Genomic DNA, 23,338 nt, shown 5'->3' with positions numbered 1-23,338 from the left:
ACAAACATAAACACACTGCTATGCAGGGTAAGACTAAACACACGACTTTTAAAATAAATATGCACCGAATTCAACGGGCAAAATCCTAAACATAAGACACAAGACAAAAGACAGGACTCTGGTTAACCAAGGAAATAAACACAAGATGCTCTGTATCCTACAGGCCTAAACTAAATAACGGTCTGTTACAATGGGCAACTAAAACCTACTGTACATATGACAACACAAGACAATGACACTGGACAAATGAGAACTAAATTAAAACAGCACTGAATCCTACAGGCTAAACTGAAAATGCTCAGTACAACGGCCAATTAAATCCTAAACATGAAACATGGACGCACAAGACAACTTCACAGGTGACAAGGACAGGACATCTCCACTTCTTCGGAAATGGACAAGTTTACGGCTGAACACATCAGCAATCGTTACACACAAAAATAGGACTTGAATACAACTAAACACAGGTATGACAAATTATCAGCCCAGGGACAGGAAATGAGGAACATGAATTGTTAAACCAAACATCACAAGAGCGCCCGTAGCGGCGCGAAGGCGGATTGTCACATTGACTCTTTTTTCTTGGTGTTAGGCTTTTGGCCCTTCTTTAGAGTTCTTCCCGTGTTTGCGTGGGTTCTCTCCGGCTTCCGGCTAGAGAACAAAACAGTCTTCTAGACAGAAATAGTAACAGTAATAGAATGAACAAAAACACTATGGAAAACTATGCCACTAGGAAACACAGGTGCTATGGTAGGAGAGGTGGAGAACTATAGCTGAGGAGGTGCATGGCAACATGGATACTAACATAACATACACAATTTAGTACATTATAGAGAAGAAAATGGCTAAAATGGCCTAACACCTACTACCAGAACCCTACTGTACCTCAGCTTGCACAGGACAAAACAGTGCAAACCTTTAAGGTGAGAACATGGCATGGCAATGCAAACAAGAACCCATAACAGAACCCATAATAGCTAGAATGGCTTAGCATGTGGCATGGCTTTGCAGAGTGCACATCTGACATGGGTGAAAACGTATGAGGCTTAGTTGAAGAGGATTGTCTGATATTTGTAGACAGAGGTGAAGTGTAGGAGTTGGTGTAGTCCAGACAAGGGGGTGCGGCTAAAGAGAAAAGCATGAGAGAGGGAGGCTGGCAGCGCGAGCCCAGGGATACTGATACTTATAGTGGAAAATAATCACACCATTGCAACTTTTTATTTGATCTGACAGGAAAACCATGAATATCAGTCTAATAATTTTATGGTGTGTTTCTGGCAAGACTGGAATCATATAGAAACTCGGACAGCAAATCTAGACAAACTAAATGTCCACAGTGACTTTATTTGCACTACATACTACTACATACTGTAGTTAAAGTACTTTAACTACAGTATGTAGTTATGATGATTATCTGCAAATTCTAGTATAGTATCTAGTACAGTATATGTAAAAATAAGCAGATTTGATATCTAATACATGTAGCAATATTATACATTCAAAAGCATATAATCAAATAGATAGTTCAAGTTACTTTCTTACTGCAGTCGATATGTAAAGCAGAAGTGATAATTAGATGCACCTAAAGAAATGATCATTATGAGCATTGAGGAAGAATGAAGATTCTCACTCATGGTGAGGCTGTCTAAAAACTGAGTAATGGAAACTGGAAAAAAAATGCAGTTTTTCCCAACTTTCAATTAATTATGAGCATCATTTGTTTTGTTTTTTTTATTTAATCACATGCACATTTCTCACTTGAGCAATGAACCTCCTTTTTTAAATGTTTCCATAAACATTGAGGTCAGCAGTGTTCATGTAGTCGTCACCATTGTCCAGGTCCTGTGAAAGGGTTCAAGGGGTTATTATTTATTGACTACAGAAGTAAATCTTTTAAAAGTTATTATTTTTTAATACCTCATTGTAATTGCAGGATTTCTTTTGGCTGAGGTTAAAAAACAAAGGTGATAAAGAATAAAACAAGCATAAACATTGCAGCTGTACTTCAATACATTGTGTTTATATTGTGTTTGTATAATGTGTTTATGCTTACTACTGAAGTTCATTAGGTTGACACAGTTACCTTTTAGGGGATGGGAAACGAGCTTTAGAGACTTTCTGGTTGTCACATGGTTTTGAATTATTGGGGCTGTGGATTAAATTTAGTTTGTCACTCTGCAGTTAAACAAAACAAAAAGTACATATTTACCATATTTACATTTAACATACTTACATCTGACCCATATCTCCCATGTCCCGCCTAGGTCTTCTGTATACAAAATAGGGAACAATGAATTGTCAGTCATCAACACCTACATGCAGAATTTAAAATAAAGATGCACTTAGTTCATCATGACAAAAAAATCCCACAAGCTTTATTTAACTGTGATAAATGAACTATACAGCGTGATGGGAAAATTTGTGAACCTTCACAGTTATAACCGTCGTTCTGACTTACCTCGAAAATCTGCTCCAAATAGATCGCCTGCACAGAAAAGAAGAACTGAAACTATGCAAATGTATTTATAAAAAAAGCAGAAAATCTTATCTAAACCGGTCCAAAAGGCACCAAATTGTACATGCAATTGTACAATTTGATACAGAATAAAATCTTTCACCTAAAATATGTATTATGAAAGTTAGTTAGAAGAAGACAAATAAAATGCCTCTTGCCTTTGATCTGAATTAAATGGTCCTGGTCCATCGGAACGAAACCTAAAAAACAAAATAAATCTTGATTAATCAAATCAAATGCATCAGCAAAATAAAAAAAGGAAAATGCCAAAAGATTTCCCTGAAAAGTAAGAGTCACAATAACTGCTTTAACTCACCTGCGTGACAGTCTCGACAGCCGGTTAAACATGCTAGATGTTGAAGAAAATTGCATTATTATAAGATAGACATACATGTTTGAATGATCTGATGTCAGCGTACTGTATGAGTACTGTAAGTTACTCCACAATTTTACCTGCCATCCTGATTTTGGAGCTCAGCAATGCGTCTCCTGAAAATGATGTTTCATTTAGAAGCGCATATGGTTAACAGTTGAGGTCAATCTTCCTTTGCTCTACTGATGTGATGTTTTCAGAGCACTGTTACTCACTTGTATTTTTTTACCATAAAAATGCAGATAATGCCAAAGATTACAGCACTGCCGATGCACCCTGCAATTGGAAGGATGATGTGGTTGTAGTTTTCTACACCTACAAACAGAAGCCAGACATTCTGTCATTGTAAAATAAATCGGACAACATTCAGCAGGTGCATTCTTAAAAATCAAGTGAAAAATTCTTACGTTTTACATAAAGCGTAAATGTAGCAGAGGATGTTTTTCTTTCATGAAAAGTAGCTGTGCAGGTCACCTCTTGATGGTCATCTTTCTCCTCAGGGGTTATAGTCAGGATGGACTCTACCTCAGAGTAGCCAGAGGAAGTGTCTGTATGACTAACCATGATGTCAGCTGCAGTGCCCCTGCTCCATTCGAGCTTAGGCCGGTGGGACGAGCAGGTGTGTCTCACTTTACAGGTAGCTGTATAGGGATGTCCCATGACAGCAGGTGTTCTATAGCGCAACTCAGGTTTTGGAGCATCATCTAAGAACACAATTTAAATTGGAGATCAGTAAACAGTAACACAGAAAACTGGTAAATTCTACAGAACCAAATCAAGTTAGTGACATACGGAGCATGTTCAGAGTCACACAGTCCTCAACAAAGGAAAACATTTCTTTGGTGGGTTGATCTTTTTCAGCCAGTTCGATCCGGAAACAGAAAGGACCGTTGTCATGGTCTTTGACCTCAGTCATTTCCAAGGTGCAGTTCTTTTCTCCAAGCCTTCCCAATAACTGTGTGCGACCTCTATAGTTTTCCATGATCCTTGTGCGATCCTCATGATAGATTCTGTCCTCTTTATTTTTTCCAAAATGCCAGATCCCTCTGAGTTTGGAGCTGGGCAGGTCTTTAGGAGTGGTGAATGTGCAGGGAAACACAACACATGATGAAACCAGGGCGTCAAGCTTTTCTACTACAGTGGCCTTCCAAACTTCAGCAAAGGCAGGACTGAAAACACCTGAAAGAGAAAAATTAAAGTTGCAAAGAAGGAAGCAACATTTTATAACTTATAATAAAGTTATTCAACAATAAATGAAGTACAGGAATAAATCAAAGATCATAGTTTTACCTGCCAAAAGCAGAGAGAGAATCATCATTTTTCCTGTTTTGTCCATATTTGTATGAGGTTGTTTTGTTGGTACCATTTACTAGGGAGTGTTACAGGGATAGAAACAAAAAATGAAATCACAAGTACTACGTGTCCATGCAAATCACAACACACTTGTGAAAATGGAAGTTCTTCAAAAAGAAGTAATCACAAAGTATTGTTTCTATAAAGCAAATACTGTCTTATTTACATTTTAAAGTTTTTCCCCTTTTTAAAATAACATGTACCACAACTAAAATACAAATACATGTCATGCACTCTCATTTCCATCCTTATGACAATTTTAAACAAAAAAATCAAGCACAAACAAGAATGACGAATTTACAGTTAGACAAATAATAATTAATGCCACTGACAAAATGAGCTCTTCAAAATCAAAATCTTAATTCGAAAGCTTCAATATTAGTTATCCACCTTTTATAAATCGAATAGGTTTAAAATAGACTGAATTACAGTTTTGGCATTTGAATTTGTCACAGTTCATAGGAACACAACTACAGTCCTACCTGGTGAAGCTGTTTGTTCGGCCGATCTGAGATCTCTGTGTACTGTAAACCACATACACTCTACTTGACATTGATCACATGCGCCATTTATCAGCCCTAGAGGCAACAGAAAAGATTGCAGAACAAATGTGAAAAGTTATAAAAAATAGGAATATGAGTGAACAGTTGAAGTAGAGGATGGTGTTTTATTTGTGCTTGCCATAGTGGGAAGATCTTTGTCATTGCTCTAAATATTTGGCTGTCTAAAAAAAATGTTTTTATAAACGTTTTTTATTTTTTAATTCTTTACCACAGTGAAATGACTTTAGGTATGTTAAGCATGAAGCACATTTAATCATTTTCACTTTCAATTATCAAAAAGAAATTATTAGAACTGTAACATATGCTTTTCTGCAGTGGAAACATGTATTAGATGATGTTGGCTAATGCTCAAATGTGAAGTTTATCATTAGCACTGAACAGAATGAGGAACAGAAAGTACATAACATGTTCTCATTCACTGAACTTATCTTTCCTGTTGATGCTCTCCTACAGTATGCTGACACTTCAGCCTGCATATTCTTTTTCTAATGGCCTGTTGGCTTAATGGCTAGAGCATTGGCCTAAGAAGCAAAATGTAGCTCCCCAGGCATCGCACCGTGGTCGCCCATTGCTCCCCCATGGGGATGGGTCAAAATGCAAAGATAAATGAACGTAACAATTATTTATTTTTGCTGATACTACACTGTTGTTGAGGAATTGCAGTTTGGTTTTAATATTCATGGTTCTTACAAATAATGTGAGACTTTGCTTTAATACATTTAATACAAATGTAACAATCTTAACTTGCAAAACGTTTTACAAAATATTATTGAAGTAGGAAATGGACTGTACTGTCAGCTGGAGGAATTACATTGTCAGTCACATCACTCAGAATCTTAGAGTTTCTTCTTTTTCACAGAATTCAACAGATTTACACTTTAAAAGAAGTTATATAAATATGTTTTCAGCCAACTTGGGGAAAATACTTCCAATTCCAGCAACTACCATCATCTATGAATTTTTTATATTGCATCAGATTCGATTTCCAATTTTATGAGTATTTACTGTGGCTAATTTAAGAAAAAATTAACTGAAAAAACAGTTTCTTCCTCCTCGTAAAGGGAAGTCAGTTAACTTGGACATGCTCAGTGCAAAAACAATAGTCTTGTGGATGTGGAAATAAAAGATTAAAAGTCAGCTCCCCTGAAAACAAAATAAGAGAAACAAATACGACAGAAGTGACAAAGATCTAATCAGCTGTATGATGCAAAATAAAGAAAGACCACCCCCTTCTGTCTATAACTAGCACCATGTTAAACAGTAACTGTTATTTTCATTATCACAACTGCTGTGTTTTTAGTGCCCTCACATCTTCATCAGCTCAATTTTATGCTTTTAGACATCGGTGAGCAGGTAAGATGGAAACACACACATACAGTAGGTAATATATCAAAATCAGGGCATTACTTTTAAATAATTTATTTGTTTTATTTGGTGTTTTTAGATATTTTTGCTTGAAGTTTACTCTATTTAAATGTCCCACAGTGCATTAATCCAACCTCAGAAAATAATGGGCAGAGTGAAGAAAATAATGACCTTCTGTCTCCTTTTGGCCGGTAATGCTACTCGCTGTTTATATTTCCATTCCTGCACACAACATCCTAAAACATATTTCCTTGCAACTTTAATTTTTCTCTTTCAGGTGTTTTCAGTCCTGTCTTTACTGAAGCTTGGAAGGCCTCTGTGGTAAAAAAGCTTGATGCCCTGGTTTCATCATGTGTTGTGTTACCATGCTCATTCACAACTCCTAAAGACCTGCCCAGCTCCAAACTCAGAGGGATCTGGCAGATTGGAAAAAATAAAGAGGACAGAGTCTATCATGAGGATCGCACAAGGATCATGGAAAACTATAGAGGTCGCACACAGTTATTGGGTAGTCTTGGAGCTGGCAACTGCACCTTGGAAATGACTGAGGTCAAAGACCATGACAACGGTCCCTTCTGTTTCCGGATCGAACTGGCAGAAAAAGATCAACCCACAAAGGAAATGTTTTCCTTTGTGAACGACTGTGTTGAGTTGAAAATCCTCCGTATGTTGAATCTTCACCATTTTATTTAAAGTGCACACATTTTACATTCACTGCATTTTCCCTAATTGTCTCTTCTGTTCATCTTTATAGCTGGCGCCCCAAAGCCTACTCTGATCCACTCAAAGATAGCCATTGAGGGAGCTCCATACTCCATCGTCTGCTCTGTCTTCCACACCTGCCCCTCACATGCACCTAAATTCATATGGAGTAGGCACGGTGCAGATGAGGTCAGGCAGCATCTCAGAGAAATTTATCCTGGCAACTGGGAGTCAATGTCTATCCTGACATTCATTCCTGAGGATAATGATGATAACCAAGACTTCACTTGCAAGGTTGAATTTAATGGACGCAAGACGTCCGATGCAACTCTGAAACTCAATGTAAAACGTGAGAACTTTGCAATTTCCATTTTATGTATTACGGATTATTTTGTTTATGTGTACTTGTAAAAAACATGCAGAAAACGGTAAAAATGGGAATGACACCACCTACTGCATCTGTGTATAATGAAGAGGTGTAACAGTTACTAATAACAATATTTATACAGCTGGCTTTATTCTGTTGGTAGGTAAAGTCAGCTACAAGCACATCATCATTCCCTGTGCAGTGGGGATTGCTATTGCTCTGATCGTTGGAATATCCTGTATTTTGTTGGTCAGAAAATACAAGTAAGTCACATTATTAACTCAGAATCTTAACTGATTAATTAACATTAGGAAGAAAGAATTACTGTCCTCTGCTCTTTTTACTCTGTCTTACAGGAACCGCATTGCAGAGCTCCAAAATCAAGAAGGCAGGTAAGAACAACAGCAGCTTGGGTCAGATTTAGTTTTCAGAAATTCTACATTTCTTTCAGGTCCAAGATTATTAATATGTATATTTTGTCCTTTATTATTTTACTTTTTATCTTATTTAGCGTGTGGAACCGAATTTCCAGACTTTCACGCAGGTCAGAATATTATTTCAGCACTACTACTGATGCACATTCAGTCACTATTACATCTGGAAGTGATTTCAATTATGTGAAATGTATATAAAAGTAAAACTTCAATTGAATTGTTATAGACCATTACAGAGTTTAGAGTTTTGTTAGACAATAATATAATTAGTTGGCTTTTGAAGTCCAACTTTCACACACCAATGTCTAACTGTTTTTCACACATTAACAGAAGTGATGTTTTTCTTTGTTGATGTGTTTGATTCGCTACACATGGAAAATTCACTTCTTGCTTTCGGTTCTCTTTTTTCACATGGCCTGTTCAATTACCAGAAGAACTTAAAGGTGAGATATGAACTAAAGGCAACGCCTTTTAATGTCAAGTTAAGGAAGAGGTCAGACTTCTTTGGTTTAAAGCTGCACTCACACATTTTTAACAGTGGGGAAAGACAAAATCATAAAGAGCAGTGTAAAATTGTTGATCTTTTGTCAAATCTTTTTGCACCTGGTAACTGTACAGTATGTGATCTGTATGTAGGTAACAAAACATAATCATATTTTTACCTGCATTTGGTATTAACGTGACTCAAGTATTCTGTTTTTGTTTTTTCTATCTAGGTTCAATATCAGATGATGAAGAACTTGAGCTGGTGGAGAAAGAAAGGCTGCCTTTGAAGCCAAATTTTTTAAAGTAAAATGGAATAAATGCTTATATTTGTGTTATTTGCAGATAGTCATGTGAAGTCAGAATCACTAGTAGCTTTTTCAAGGTTTTTCTAATTGCCATATTTGTGTAAGCTTGCTCATTAACATGTGAACTTATTTCATTAACATAATTACAATGCGATGGACTGGCGACCTGTCCAGGGTGTACCCCGCCTCTCGCCCATAGCCAGCTGGGGTAGGCTCCAGCACCCCCACGACCCCACGTATGGGACTAGGTGGTAGAAGATGGATGGATGAAAAGTAATTTACAGGAACAGCAGGAGCTAAAATTCTATGAACTCAACATAGTGACATAATAGTTTAGATTGAAATCTGATTTGTTCTTTATCTTATGTTTCATGTACATGATTGAACTGAAGCCAATAACATTATACCGTAATTTATTTAAAGTGGGGGGAAAATTGTAATTGTCCAAGCTTCCAAACTGTACAGTGTACGCTACCTTTCCTGTCAAACTGAACCAAATCTGTTCAGGTTAATGCCAGTAGTCGTCTCTTACCTAATGCCAACACAATTATTATAAAGGTAAACATCTTAGCTTCTTTTTAGAAAGATTCTATGTTAGAGTAGGACACCTGTTACTGTGGGGTCGATTGATTAGATTGTTGGCTGGCATAATAGAGTCAATCACGTCACAATACAGTGTATTTTCAAATAAACTTAGAGTTTCTTCTTCATTACAGAATTTTAATTAGATTAAAACTTTACTGGCGAGATGGACTTGATGTGAGAGAATAGCAAATTACACCTGAGAAGTATTACTCTTTAGTGCATCAAACTATAGTAAGTAACTGTTAAGTGACACAAAGAATTTTCTAGGTTTGTGTCCAGGTTATTTTTCCAAATTTCCTTGAAGACAGTTAGAGCTAGATTCAACGCTTTTGCATCGCTTTGAAAACTACTGGAATGTGTTAAAATGTGAGAAAAAATAAAATTAACAGCAATACAAATGCTTTTATGAATCCTAATTTCCATATAGTATACAGTACCATGTAATTTACTGTATGTATTATTTATTGTTAGAAACGATGTCCAACTGAGTGGACATATTTGCAATTCCATGATAAATAAGTTTATTGAAAGAATTTTTTTAATAACAGAATAACAAAAACGATCTTGATCGCAGATTTCATAATTCATGCATGAAATACGTGTTTCCCATCAACTTTGAGTTAAACCACCGTCATTCCCACTGTCACGCCTTAAAAAGGAGGGATTCTAGTTGCGTTGTCTTTTTTTTTTGGTTCCACACATCTGTATCAACTGAACCTCAGACTTTCAGACATCAGTGAACTGGTAAGATGCAAACACATACAGCGGCAATATCAAAGTCAATACATTACTTTTGAATACTTTATTATTTTTTTCTTATGTGTTTAGCAACGTTTGATTAAAGTTTACACCCAAACAAACCCGAAACATGGACGCATGCACGCAGCTGAGAAACGGTGTCTTTCTCTTGTTCTTTACCGCGTCCTCAATCATGTCTTGGTTCGTTCTGGTCGCGTCTAACTGTCTCAGGGCGCATATACAGCCGTGAGCTCCCGCTTAACATCAGCAGGGACACACCCATTGTAACTGCATGCGGTGGACGGTGGTCTGCTGCGGAGGCCCCTCACTCCTGCGCCTCGCCCGGAGCGAAGCGGAGGAGGCAGAGGAGGCGTAGGTTAGCGGCTAGTCACCACCGTCCTACCGGACCACGGGCGCTGCCTCCGATCGTCTGTGAGGACTGTGAACGGTGACTGTGCTTTGTGGTGGTGTAAATATGGCTCAACAACCGTGTCCCGGACTGTTTTTGACTAATTCTGCAGTCAGACAGGAAGTGGGCGGTGTTTACGTCAACGACGTCTGGTGCTGCAGTGTTTGGCAAACAAACAGTGATCATCACTTGCAGCCCCATCCATCCAGGAAGGAGGCAGAGGAGCGTACAGGCCAGAACCAGCACACTGAAAAACACCTCCCATCAGGCTGTCAGGAAGTCAACTTTCTCCCCGCATGCCCCACCTCCCCCTGCTGCTCCCTAAACGCACAGACTGGGGTCACTGACCCTGTAGTACGAGCACCCTGGGAATACTATGTGGTCCATCAACATGCATACAGTATGAAAGTCAGCTTCCACATGCAACACAAACTCTGAGATCTTTTTCAGCTGCTATGTAAACTGGACTCTCACTCACACTTGATACCACTTCAACCAGATTGTACGCACCATTGTTCATGACACTTTTTTGGTTCTGCCTCTGTTTGAGGACGTGTTTGCTGTTATCTTTTTGTACAAGATTTTTGTTCAGGAGATTTTTCCACCCATTTGAAGTTTAGTTAGTTTTCTTTTTCCCCTTTGTTTGATGCTATGCCTGTTTTTGTTGAGCTCTAGTTTCGTTAAGCGCTGAGGGACTGAGTGTCACTCCCCTACCGTCGCGTCATAGACAGATTCAGGAACGCGCTGTCCAGCAGGCCTCTTGTGGTCCTGCAGGCCTCTTGTGGTCCTGCAGGCCTCTTGTGGTCCAGCAGGCCTCTTGTGGTCCTGCAGGCCTCTTGTGGTCCAGCAGGCCTCTTGTGGTCCAGCAGGCCTGTGCAGCAGCATCACTCCCAGCACTGGAGGAGCTCAATTTTCTTCCACCAGATGTGCCTTCTCTCTACTGTCCTCTCCTGCTGTCAGTTCTTTCTGCAATCCTGCTCGTCCTCTACCTGCACCCTCGGGTATATTGGGCTCGCGTAGCTTACCCAGGTAGCATCCTCTCAATACCTCACCTGGTAATTTCACTTGACGTCTTTTACTCACCTGGCGTTCTGTGTCCTCAGTCAGTGCAGACTGATTGGGCCTCCGGATGACCATTCACCAGCCGTTGTTATTTACCATTAAAGCCCGTTTTGCTCGTCAGTTGTAATTTGTTTTGTTTTTTTATTATGATCTGGCACTGTTTGCCTACATATGTAATATCTAATATTGTTGATAAACCTTTGATAAATTTTAACATTAATTATATTAATATGATTTTCTGGTTTTCTGTGTATGTTTTTTGCTTTTTTATGAGGACTCTCTATCAGTAATATTACTTTGGGCTGATGATGGTGCTGTAACACTGTACAGTACCAAAGTCACTGGAGGGTGGACGTGGCTCAAGAAACTGAAAAACAGTAAATGATGTGAACAGTACAGTGTTTACTGTACATACAGAAATTCCTGTAAATCAAAATTGTGAGTAGTTTTTAATAGGGGATGCTAGAAGATGAATTTAAAAACTTTAAAAGCAATCTTTAATTTTAGTGAGCAACCAATATATTTTACATGTGACATGCATCACAGAAATTGTATGTAAAATTGAAAGTGTGTTAAAAATGAGCAGTCCATACTTTCTGATGGCATCACCGGACCTTTATATAAAATATTGTACAAGCAAAGGTTTAAATGAAAAAGGTCTCTGATTCCCTATTTTTTCGATTTGTGAACACAAAACAGAACCTTGTGGCTTCCAAACTTTGTTAAGAGACCCATACTGTAGGTTTTAGAAAAGCCATGCTGCATATACGCACAACAACTGTTATTTCAGTACCAGTGGTCTTTTAAAGATAACCTCTGTGAAACCATTTACCTCCCACCACTGGATTAGGTGTGAACTCATACACAGAAAGTGAAACAAGAATAAAGTTGTTATTTTAAAATTGGGCTATTTTTTGGAGTGTGCGCAAACTAAGAATTCTGCCTCTGTACAACTATTAAACTATAATGATTTAACTTGCATGAAATATGCTTTAACTCTCAAGTCACTCATTTTCAGTGTCAAGGTTAAAATTTCCATAAACCTGATGGGTTTAATTAATGCAGCATCTCAAGGACATACACTGAGAGTTCAGCCTGTGGTTTGCATCATGTTCGGGGTCTTTCAAATTGGAATAGTGTAGATTTGTGTCATTCTAAAATAAAGTCATACTTTTGCCATCAAAGCTATATGCAGAGAATGATGTATGAAATGACAGACCACAAATTTATCCTTCAGCTTGGTTTCTCTTCACACCTGCCTTGAATAGGCTCTAGATGAAGGCGTCAGTAGCTGTAATATGTAGATGTATGTGTAATATGTAGATATGTAGGTTATGTAGAAGATGTACACTGTGCAATACTTGTGCAAACTGTGCAATATTTGTTATATTTAAATAATACACAATAGCACTACTTACTGTATGACTCCATACTCTGCTCACTTATATAGTTTCTGTACTTTGCCAACTCAACTTAATTTAATACTATTGTTGTACATTTCACTTATTGTGCTGTTGTGAGACAAAATTTCCCCATTGTGGGATTATTTAAGGTATTCTTCTTCTTATTATTATTATTATTATTATTACTTCAATTGAACTGGAGCAGCTGGAAAATCTAGGTTTTGTTTAATTTCCATAAATTTTAAATGTTTACATTAATAATCAATTCCTGCTCCATCAGTGTAAAACTCTAAAGTCAATAACAGTCATAAAATTGCCTGTGATCAATTTGAATAGACCATGGTTTTAAACTTAATGAATCACATTTAGACACTAATAAATATCTATCAGCACAATCTTAGATGATGGAAAATTACAAATCTTTGAGTTAGTGATTGATTTACATGATCTCTGTTAATCAGCACTAATCAGCGCATTTGGTTGCTGCCTGCTGTGTTTAATTTGATGAGCAACAGAACAGGCTTAAAAATAAAGGAGCCTGGTCGAACTTCATTGTGGATATTTTGCTAAAATATCCACACATTTTTCATCATCGTGCCTATGCGCCCCCAGCAGGTGGCCGGGCGGCTGTTGGTTTATTTTTGCAAGATGAGAAGTACACAGGAAAAAGTGCAGTTGCCCTGAGAGTGTAGTTCTGAAATCTCTCTCTCTGTGCCTCCCTTAATATCCCCATTGTTGCTAAGGAGTCAAAATGTAACAACTCAGTGAAACGTGTAACATACAAAGAACAGAGTGTTCGTAGATTTGATTGTTTTATGATAAATGCAATGTTTCATAACACACCGAACAAATAACACTACTCATTGTATTATATGTGTATGAGTTCTATCACAATAGAAAATACTTTCACATACATGAAATTTCCATTACATGTTTCAGTACCGGGCGGCACGGTGGTGCGGTGGGTAGCACTGTCGCAACAGAACAACAACAGGAGTTCAAATGTTTTACTTATAATGGAACCAAAAGTAGGAATATGTTGTGTGTGTTATGAACTCTCACACTGTACATTAGTGTCAGATAGAGAACTTTACACTAAAAGCAGAAGTTCCACCAATTTCCCCGGACATATTCACACACTTACACCCACCCACTCTCACATGCACATCCTGCAATATTCAAACAATATACTGTAAGAGAAGGACCCTGTCTTTGTACACACAGAGTAAGGTAAAGATTCTGCTCAGAAAGAAACGCTTTAGTTCCTCTACTATATCTACAGTAAGTTAAGCTTTGTTGTCATGATGCATCTGCTGTTACATAGTTACATATAATTAAGTAAAGTAAATTAATGATACTTATGTATTTTAATAGTTTATATTTTTATAAGAAAATGTTCTGTCATTAAACATTAGCTCAGATTTAATCTTAATTTGGTTCATTGTAGACGCTTTCTTCTGATTTGTTTATCTCCCACAATGAAAATTTGTTAAAATATTGAAATCACAGGTGTTACTACTATATCGTTGCTTCAGTGCATTAAATAATTAATTATGCTTCTATAATAAACAGGTTCTTCATAATGAGTTAGCATCCTCTGTTTTTAACGTCTGGCCTTTGACAGAGTTAGATAAGAATACTGAATATGCCATAAGACAGGTGTTCAATTTATAAATATTTAATTTTGCAACAAAGATAAATTGTTAGAAGGCAAAGATAAATCAATTGGACCCAAGTTTTTTCAGTAGTTAAAATCTTCTAAATATTATCAGAAGTTATAATAACAAAAAATAATCATAGTTTTATGAGAAAGAAGCAAGAACAAATAACAATAACATAGAGTCAAATATTTCTGGTTACTATGGTTGACTAATAACTAACATGGATTAGTTTTTTACACGATGCCTGTGTGAACTAAAAGGAGAATAGAAAACTGAGCTGCCTCTCCACAGATCTGACTCTACCAGGAAGACATGGCTGCTATAAATTGGCTTTTGGTCGTCATGTTCCTTTGCTTTACAGGTATGTTACAGTACATTACACCTAAACAACCTTTTGTTGGTCAAAAAGTGCAATGAAACATTGATAGTGTAAAAATAATTTTATTATTAACATGCAGGCATTCATTGTGTGTTCTCTGATAAAATGTCCTTTGAGTAATCTAAAGTTATTCCAGCTACACAGAGCGGAGCCTCGTCTTGGACAGTAACATTACCATCATCAGTTAAAGGTCTGGTTGGATCCTGTGTGGTCATCCCATGCTCGTACAACTACCCAGACCCAAAGAAGACTGTCAGTCAGTTCACTGGAATTTGGAGGGACCAGAGGAATCAGGTTATCTATCACTCAGATCCCTCTAAGACTGTGCAGGAATACAAGACACGGACAAAGCTGGTGGGAAAAATCACACAAAAGGACTGTTCACTGAAGATCGATCCTCTTCAACAAAGTGACCAAGGACCGTTTCATTTCGAGATTGAAATTGGAGGTTATGACACATATTCTTATGCTACTAAGGAAGTGTCCATAACATTTGTTAGTAAGTAACATCTTTCTCACACAATGCTGCCAATAATATTTGATTTAAATTTAGTGTTTTAAATGTATTTTAAACATATAATGCTGTGTCACTATGGAGGGAGAAATGGAGATGGCTGACAATGGCCTCTCCCTTATGCTTTAGTTCCAATGTTTTACGGTCCACCACTGCAGTGACGGTTAGATCACTTGACTAATCAACGTTCTTTGGAAACGGCTTTATTCCAGCATTCCTTTACAATCATATCAACGTGTCAGAGTGAATGTGGTTTCTGAAAAAAAATACAAACACAAATCTACTTGTTATCAAACATTTCCCCGTAACATGATGGAGCCATCACATCGCAATGGTTCCTTTCGCCAGATCCCCACCACCGAAGCAAACATGTGTACGCTAAAACAGTGACTCACTCATATACAGTTTTTATCAATTGCTATGACACAAGTCCATCCAGTAAAACAACACATTTACTTATCAGTTCACACACAGGTCTAAACAGCGACTCCAATGTCATGATGACACACTTTGTTTGTAAAAGTCTCTAACTGTGTCAAAACACTGGAATTATGCAGCCAAAACTAATTTTGCCTTTAAACAATACAACGTGCCACCAAGTACATCAACACGTCCAATCAGTCAGTGGGCACACACACACACAGTGGACAGCAAGATACAAACCACTGATCTCAGTGTGAATCAGTGCTTCACTGATCGTCTTTGGAGCCTGTTGATATTTGCTGTCTTTACGTCCAATGTATCTTTTTTATGCAAAGAATTGGATCCAGATGAACACATGTTTTGATTTATTGAATCCATGACATTGATTTTTTCAAACTGTGGCAGAAAACTGAAATATTGTAAATATTACAGAAAATACATATAAACTAAAATACAGTCAACCCCAAATTTAAGATTTTTGTGGAGGAGTGTAACACAGATGCTATGGTGAGTTCATACTGGTCTTACTGGTTTCTAATAGTTAAGAACCAATGGTTTTTCCTTTGGTCACAAAGCTAAAACAATGGAGTTTAGACTGTCTGAATGACGTCATTGTTAACTGTTTCACAAAAGGGAGGAGAAAATGTGTCAATCCAATGAGAAGAGTGAAAGAGTTTTCACATTTGCTACGTGTCTGATGCGCTGCTGTAGTAGTGATGATAAAAATAAATGGAACCTACCTATGCAAAACAGGTCAGACAGATGATAAAAACTGTAATAATAACAACAACAACTGATACTTAATAATCAATCAATCAATGCGCTATAAACAGTCTCGAGCTGCACCAACGATCTCCGACCTAATAAAACAAATAGTGAGCGAAAGTCATCATATCCGAATAGAAAAATAAACCTACATAACAAATTGACTGACTTACAGCTCGATGGATGCACACTACATCAAGAACAACAGTTGCTTCATACTTATTCAACTTCCTGGACTCAGAAACTGTCCTCCATGCCTTGCATATGGATCCTGATCGGCACATACCACTGTAAGAGGGGAAGAAAGGGGGAGAATAGTCCATTGTTGCATTGGCCTTTTTAATGGTCGGAGATCAACCAATTATCTCTGAATATCTTTGCAGGCATCTGTAAAATAAAAAAATGCAAATAATTAATTATTTTTAAAAAATCACTTCCTTGAACCGCCGCCTTATCGTGGTGGAAGAGTTTGTGTGCCTGAATGAACCCTGAATAGTTAAAGCTATGTTGTCGGGGGCTATACACGCTTGATAGGGTCTTCCAAGACAAACAGGTCCTCTGTGACGGGCCAGACTACGGGCCACAAACCCCCAATGAACAGAATAAAATCAAAGACAGACACGCTGCCCGATAAGGTGCAGCCGGGGCCCTGCACCCTGGGGCGAGGCCCCTGGTTGGTGCTCGCATGCGATCATTTGGGTCCGGGCCTATTCTCACAGGGCCCGGTTGGGCGCAGCCCAAAGGAATGACGTGGGGCTGTCCTCAGGTGGTCCCTCCTACCCGCAGGATGAGACGTAGGGGGCCAATCCAATCTCTGGATAACCAATCTGGCTATTGGGATATGGAATGTTATGTCACTGGGAGGGAAGGTGCCTGAGCTTGTCCAGGAGCTCAGGGGAGGTGTTCCGGCCTTGTCCCACCAGTAGGAGGCCCTGGGGAAGACCAATTAAAAGAGACTATGTCTCTCAGCTGGCCTGGGAACGCCTTGGGGTCCCACTTGTAGAGCTGGAGGAAGTGTCCAGGGAGAGGGAAGGTGGGAGTTCTCTGCTTAGACTGCTGCCTACGTGAACCGGCCCAGGATAAGCGGTTGAAAATGGATAGATGGATGGATGGATGGATGGATGGATGGATGGATGGATGGATGGATGGATGGATGGATGGATGGATGGATGGATGGATGGAGTATGCAATAATTAAGTGTTATCCTGTTAAATATGTTTCAATCTCAGATGTAACTTTACTTATGTGCATACACAAAAATCAATTATACATGTCCATCAGAATGAGAGATAAAAAAACGGTTAAAATTGCATGGTTAAAATTCAGGTTGGATAGAAACATTACAATATGAATGAATTTGTTAAACTATGTGTGACATGGAGAGCAAGTCTTGCTCTGTGATGACCACAAATAGTTGATGATGTAATTTTCTTGTTACAGGTGACCCAAAGCCCAGTGTCTCTGTGACAGAAGAAGTAGTGGAGGGTCATAATGTGACTGCCTCCTGCTCTGTGTCTCAGTCCTGTCTTTCGTCTTCTCCTAAATTCACCTGGAGCCACAATGGCGTGACACATTTGGAGACACGGCAGCTTAAAGACGGGCAGTGGAACCTGACATCCACTCTGACCTTTGTCTCCACCAGAGACGACCACAACAAGTCTTTAAAATGCACCGTTACATACAAAGGAGGTCTGAAGGGAGAAAAGACTTCCAGTGTCATCAAAGTAAAATGTAAGTGAATGTGACAAAAAGCAAGAAAACAAAACATGCATGAAGCATATTTCTTTGTTGATTGAGGCCTCTGGTCTGAGCTGAGGTAGAATTGGAATAAGATAAGAATACAAGAAGCTGGAAAACAAAACATGCATGAAGCATAGTGAGGAACATGCTTTATTGGATTGAGGCCTTTGGGTTGATCAGCTAACAGATAGGTGGAAATCACAATGTGTGGAATCAGAGATTGGCTGAAAGGTAGAGTAGGTGATGGTCTGAGCAGTCAACCTGTTTGTGTGCAGACGCGCCTGTGAATGTGAAGGTGGACCACACGTCAGAGGTAAAGCAGGGAGAGGATGTGATGCTGAAGTGCTCCAGTGATGCTAACCCTCCTGCCAACTACCAGTGGTTTAATGAGAACAACACTCTGCATCAGGGACAGTCTTACCTGCTCACAAACGTCTCCAGACACACAGGCATCCTGCTCTGTGCTGCCGTCAATACAGTGGGACAAAGGAACTCAACCCCTGTGCATCTGAACATGTTATGTAGGTAAATACTCCAGACAAAACGCTTTTGACCTGCTGTAAATTCAGCTCATACATCTGTTTCCTCGCAGTTCCTCCTGAGATTAAGAACTTCTCCTGCTCCTCAGAGGGAGATAAAGTCCAGTGTTTGTGCACCGTGGAGTCCAGTTCTCCCATCATGGTTCACTTTGTACTTTCTGATCGAGTCCTGTCGAACACCAGCACTAACGTACGCGGCCTCACTACCATTGTGACTCTGCAGGCAGAGTCTGGCTCCTCAGAGTCTGTCCGCTGTGTGGCAAACAACAAAGGGGGCCACGCCAACGTCACAATCATGCTACCATCTAAAGGTACAGTAAAGAGTCAAGTTTTGGATTTCAAGAATGTCTATTTGAATTAAAGAGAAAAATAATCTAATATGTTTTGTAATTTCAGCAGTCAAGATGCAGGTTGTCTATATTTCTATTGGTATTGGAGCAGGCATAGTTTTCCTCATCCTTTTCACAGCAGTTGGTAAAAAATGGTAAGTGACCTTTGAAATATTAATAAGATACAGAGTAAAGACATTCAAAAGGATTTTTGGTATTCAGTGTGTAAACCACACTTCAATGGTCAGTGTGGTAATAAAGTGTGAACATACTCAACATCAACTTACTGTGATGCTGGTTTCAGTGTTCGTGATAAAGAGTCGTTACATTTGCTCTGTTCTTCAATTGTTTCCATCAATCTGCCAGCAGGGGGAGAGCAGGAAATGCAGAAACGTCTGATGTGACGACAAAGGAAGAAAAAGCCGTGGAGCTCCACTACACCACAACTAAAAGGTTTTCAGTTATTCAGAGTCTGGATTCAACAAAACTCTCATTGTCACCTAAAATACATTTAGGATGTTTTATTCCTTCATTAGTGGAAGACCTGCCCATGAACCAACGCCTCCTGACAGAGACAGCGAGGACAAGTATGACACAGCAAAAACACATGTTCTCTGTACCTTGATTCACAAATGAAGCCTCTCTGTGGTAAATGCCTCAAAGATGAAAACCTGTCTGTTTTATGCTTCTGTCCTCAGAGATGAGCCGGACTATGAAAATGAACGCTACACTGATGATCCTGTGTATGGCAACATGGAGGTAAGTGCAGCCTCATTCAGTCATTATGTCCACGCACTAAATGTAAAACTGAACTCATCATGTTTCCTACACAGAAAGACTTTGATGACACCATATATGCCAACACGTAGCATCACTCGCTTCACTGGAGGAGCAGCTGCCCGTTGTCTGACTGATGTGAGAAGTTTGTTGTTTAGTTTTAGAATGAAAGCATATGTTTTGGTATAGTTCCTCTTCTCTTTCCTGTTTTTTTAATAAGTGCAAGATACTGTAGATAGAAGATATGTGTTTTATATAACCATATCATAGTGATATAACTGCATCTTATAATTTTATAAACCAGATGGGATTTAGTTAATGCAGCATCTCAAGGACATCAAGGATGGGAACATCTGGTGAACTTTAAGATAAAACCCACCATTCTCGTCTTTCTTCTTCTTCATATTATTATTATTATCTTATTAAATATTACAAATCCCCAAACTTTTCTTTTATCTGGGCATTAATCAAACCAAAGCTCCAGCTAATAATTCTCCTTTTTCTCAAACAGCTGACTAACAATGCAGAGCTCAAACAACAACCGCATACATAGAAATCGTGAGGTTTCTGGTAAGTGGTGGTGAGCGTAGGTCGACCAAAATAAAATAGCAGAAGTTATCATATACGGAAGAAACCCTTTTGATAAAAAAAAGATGAGATCCACCTTTGAAAGCAAGCAAAAATAAAAGTTAAGAGCTATGTGATTTGCAACTTGTTAGAGGGTCTTTTAAAGTTGAATAGTGTAGATTAGTGTCATAAATGTATATTTTTGTGCATTTTGATTATTATTGCTCACTTGAAATAAAGGCTGTCACTTAAATCATTATTGATTATTGATTTTAATAAACAAAGCTGTATGTGGATAATGAGGTGTGAAATGTTAGAGACCAGAAATTCATCCTCCAGCTTGGTTTCTCTTCACACCTGCCTTGAATAGACTCAACTAAGATGAAGGTGTCAGTAGCTGTAATGGTCAACCATCCTGTCACCATTAAGGCTCGTTAGCTGTGGCTTTTCTGGTGGATGTTAAATGTGCTTTCTTTTTCTTGGCTGAATCAAGGAGCAGCATGATGAGCAAAACGATGTGAACAGAAAATTTGCAGTGCAGCAGCGCCCTCAATTGGTCACATTATCATGCTTGAAAAAGGTTCTACAAAGCATGGTACTGTCTACTTCAATTGAACTGGAGCAGCTGGAAAAAAACAAGTTATAGTTAATTTCCCTTTATAGTGTTTTCAAATTAATAAACAATCCATGATGTATCAGAGTAAAACTCTAAAGTCAACCACAGTCATGACCAATTTAAATCAACCATGATTTTAAACTTAATAAATCACATTTAGCTACTGATTAACAATAAATATCTCTCAGTTCAGTCTCTAGATGATGAAACATAAGTCTCTGAGTTAGTGATTGAGTTGCATGATCTCTATTAATCAGCAGAGATCAATGTGGAACATCAAAAAGGACTGTTTCAGTAACTAAAACATGTGTTGATATTTTAGCAGATAAAAATTTTTTTTATTATTTGAATGTTGAATCCACTACCTGGCGGAGTGAAGATGACCTCTGGGGTTGAAGGAAAGTCAACTCTGACCATGGAGCCCTCCTTCACTGACAACATCCTTTATGCTGATCCAGCAGTGAAAGGGAGCCCAAGGTTTTATAGAAATCTAAAGGATTGCCACAAAATGGCAAACTAAGTCTTTAATAGAATCGAGGACTCAAGGACGCCCAGCGTTGGTACAGGAGCAAGTTTAATTAAACACTCCTTCAAACAATAACTGCGACTTACAATAGAGACCAGGAGGGATGAGTATTAGGTTCTCCGCAGAACACCACCGGAGATCCTTCCTCCCGGTGGCCATCGGCCTGTACAACTCCTCCTCTGTCTGTAGGGGTTAATCTTCATCCATGCAATAACATGTATAATAAAACTTGCTGGTAATTAGATGTAATCAGACAATGGTAATTAGACTTGATGTGAGTCTGTGTAGATTTGTTAGCATTCTATTTTTAAGCCCCCATCCTTCTTGTGTGTACCTCCATCTGTGACAGCGATCAAAGTGTGCAAAACAATTTCCCTCTGGGATTAATACTGTACAATTTTTTGAATCTTGAATCTTGATCTAGAATCTTGAAAACATTAAGAACTCAAAAGCACAAAAGAAAGCATGGCTATAAGTGAATGGAAACGCAGGAAAACTCAAGGCTCAAAATACTAAACTAAGCAGACGAAAACACACGGAGAACTGAACCAGGTGGAGAACAGTATCGACAGGGAGAACTGATGACGACCTGGGGCCCGTTTCAAAAAGGAGGTTTTGTTGAAACTCTGAGTTTGTTAAACCTCCTTCTTGAAACGGGCCCCTGGTGACTTTGTCTGGTAACGTTGAAGGACTGGGGTTATGGAAAAAATAGTTTCTTCCTTATTCTATGCAGTTTAATATAATTTATAATTTATGTTCTGCAATTAATATCTTATGTTTTGTCTTACTTCTGTTTTATGTAATCAACATTTCACCTAGATTGTTCAATGCTTGTTTCTGCCTGATGAACTCTGGACTCCAGCTCCCAAACCCAAGGCCAGAGTTGTGTCTCTGTCTGTTGAGACTGAGTGCTCCTTCATCTCTGATAGTCAGACGCCAGCGATGCAGGTGTGAGAAGGTAAACATCTCCACACACGGCGACAGGGATGAGATGGTGCATGCGGTCTGACTGGGCTACACAGATGTTCCACGTAGTCGGACAGAGGGGTTAAAAGGCAGAAGCAACTTGAGGATCGTGAGCTCTTTGCATCACACCTTCATGGTGTGTGCACTGATCTCCCAGCTGGTTTTTGGTTTGTTAATGTGCACGATCAACATCCATGCTATTGATTTGCTTTCCTCATTATTTTTATTTTATTTTTATAATAAATCACACAAAAGACACTCTCATTTGCCTCTATGGGAAATTCCCACCACAATGGCCACATGACTCACACAGCTGCAATCAATTAACAATCTGTCTACAGTATTTAGTCTCCAGTACTCACCTCATTCCTCTGCCAGGTTGTCGCGTGTTATCACCACTTTCCAACGATCTCCTAGGTCAAACCTGTTACCGAATCTTGAAACAAACTCTGCCTGAACCGTTTCTGTACCGTTGTCCGATCTGATTGCCTGGTTACCAGTAAGTCTCGTCTCTATTCTGATTCTGCTTGAACCCTGTCTGTACCGTCGCCTGATCTGATCATATGTTTATCCGACTACCGTACCTGCATTTCTGGACTTGTGATTAAAGCCTGTAAACGTCCCTCCCTGTCTCAAGTGCTGTGCATGTGGGTCCGACATATTAAGTCGCCTGACACAAAGGCAAACGTAAGTGAATGTGACAAGAAGCAGGAAAAAAACATGCATGACTTTACAATCAACACAATTAAATACCTCCCACACCACAACTGATACCTCACCCACTGCATCAGCGGTTATGTAGAAAATGTACGATGCAATACTTATACAAACTGTGCAATATTTGTTTAATTTAAATAATATACAATAGCACTACTT

At 38.7% G+C, this 23,338-nt stretch overlaps 2 protein-coding genes and 1 long non-coding RNA gene across 4 annotated transcripts; 2 read left to right on the top strand and 1 right to left on the bottom strand.

The window, feature by feature from the left end:
- Positions 1–1,204: 1,204 nt before the first annotated feature.
- On the bottom strand, positions 1,205–4,776 carry LOC114843097 (myeloid cell surface antigen CD33). Its single transcript, XM_041067966.2, has 13 exons — positions 4,724–4,776; positions 4,179–4,257; positions 3,681–4,067; positions 3,296–3,592; positions 3,104–3,203; positions 2,969–3,004; positions 2,832–2,864; positions 2,674–2,715; positions 2,459–2,485; positions 2,234–2,269; positions 2,084–2,149; positions 1,918–1,945; positions 1,205–1,842 (listed from the first exon to the last, which is right to left on the bottom strand). Exons 2-13 carry the CDS (start codon positions 4,252–4,254, stop codon positions 1,780–1,782), a joined length of 1,191 nt encoding a protein of 396 aa, XP_040923900.1. The 5' UTR covers positions 4,255–4,257; positions 4,724–4,776; the 3' UTR covers positions 1,205–1,779.
- Positions 4,777–14,520: 9,744 nt separating this feature from the next.
- LOC121201655 (myelin-associated glycoprotein-like) lies at positions 14,521–18,979 on the top strand (the record flags this gene model as incomplete). Its single annotated transcript, XM_041067809.2, has 5 exons — positions 14,521–14,682; positions 14,837–15,199; positions 17,843–18,133; positions 18,418–18,663; positions 18,735–18,979. Coding segments are annotated over exons 1-5 (1,194 nt in total), but the record flags the coding sequence as incomplete, so codon positions are not given.
- Positions 18,980–19,003: 24 nt separating this feature from the next.
- On the top strand, positions 19,004–20,704 carry LOC114843096 (uncharacterized). Of its 2 annotated transcripts, XR_005896847.2 has the most exons (4): positions 19,004–19,165; positions 19,377–19,463; positions 19,547–19,597; positions 19,709–20,704. It is a non-coding gene; the product is annotated as an uncharacterized LOC114843096 (long non-coding RNA). The 2 variants fall into 2 exon arrangements; XR_005896846.2 differs by lacking the exon at positions 19,004–19,165 and having other exon boundaries at positions 19,209–19,463.
- The last annotated feature ends 2,634 nt before the right edge of the window (positions 20,705–23,338 follow it).

The sequence above is a fragment of the Betta splendens genome, chromosome 16, assembly GCF_900634795.4.
Source record: "Betta splendens chromosome 16, fBetSpl5.4, whole genome shotgun sequence".
Lineage (NCBI taxonomy): Eukaryota > Metazoa > Chordata > Actinopteri > Anabantiformes > Osphronemidae > Betta > Betta splendens.
Note: the sequence above shows the minus strand (reverse complement) of the source record. Positions and strands in the feature narration are given on the sequence as shown.

Coding starts and splice junctions, on each gene's coding strand:
- LOC114843097 (XM_041067966.2), bottom strand. CDS start 4,254: ATGGTACCAACAAAACAACCTCATACAAATATGGACAAAACAGGAAAA. Junction 3,204..3,295: donor ATTTACGCTTTATGTAAAAC/GTAAGAATTTTT, acceptor TTCTGTTTGTAG/GTGTAGAAAACTACAACCAC. Junction 2,716..2,831: donor CTGTCGAGACTGTCACGCAG/GTGAGTTAAAGC, acceptor TTTGTTTTTTAG/GTTTCGTTCCGATGGACCAG.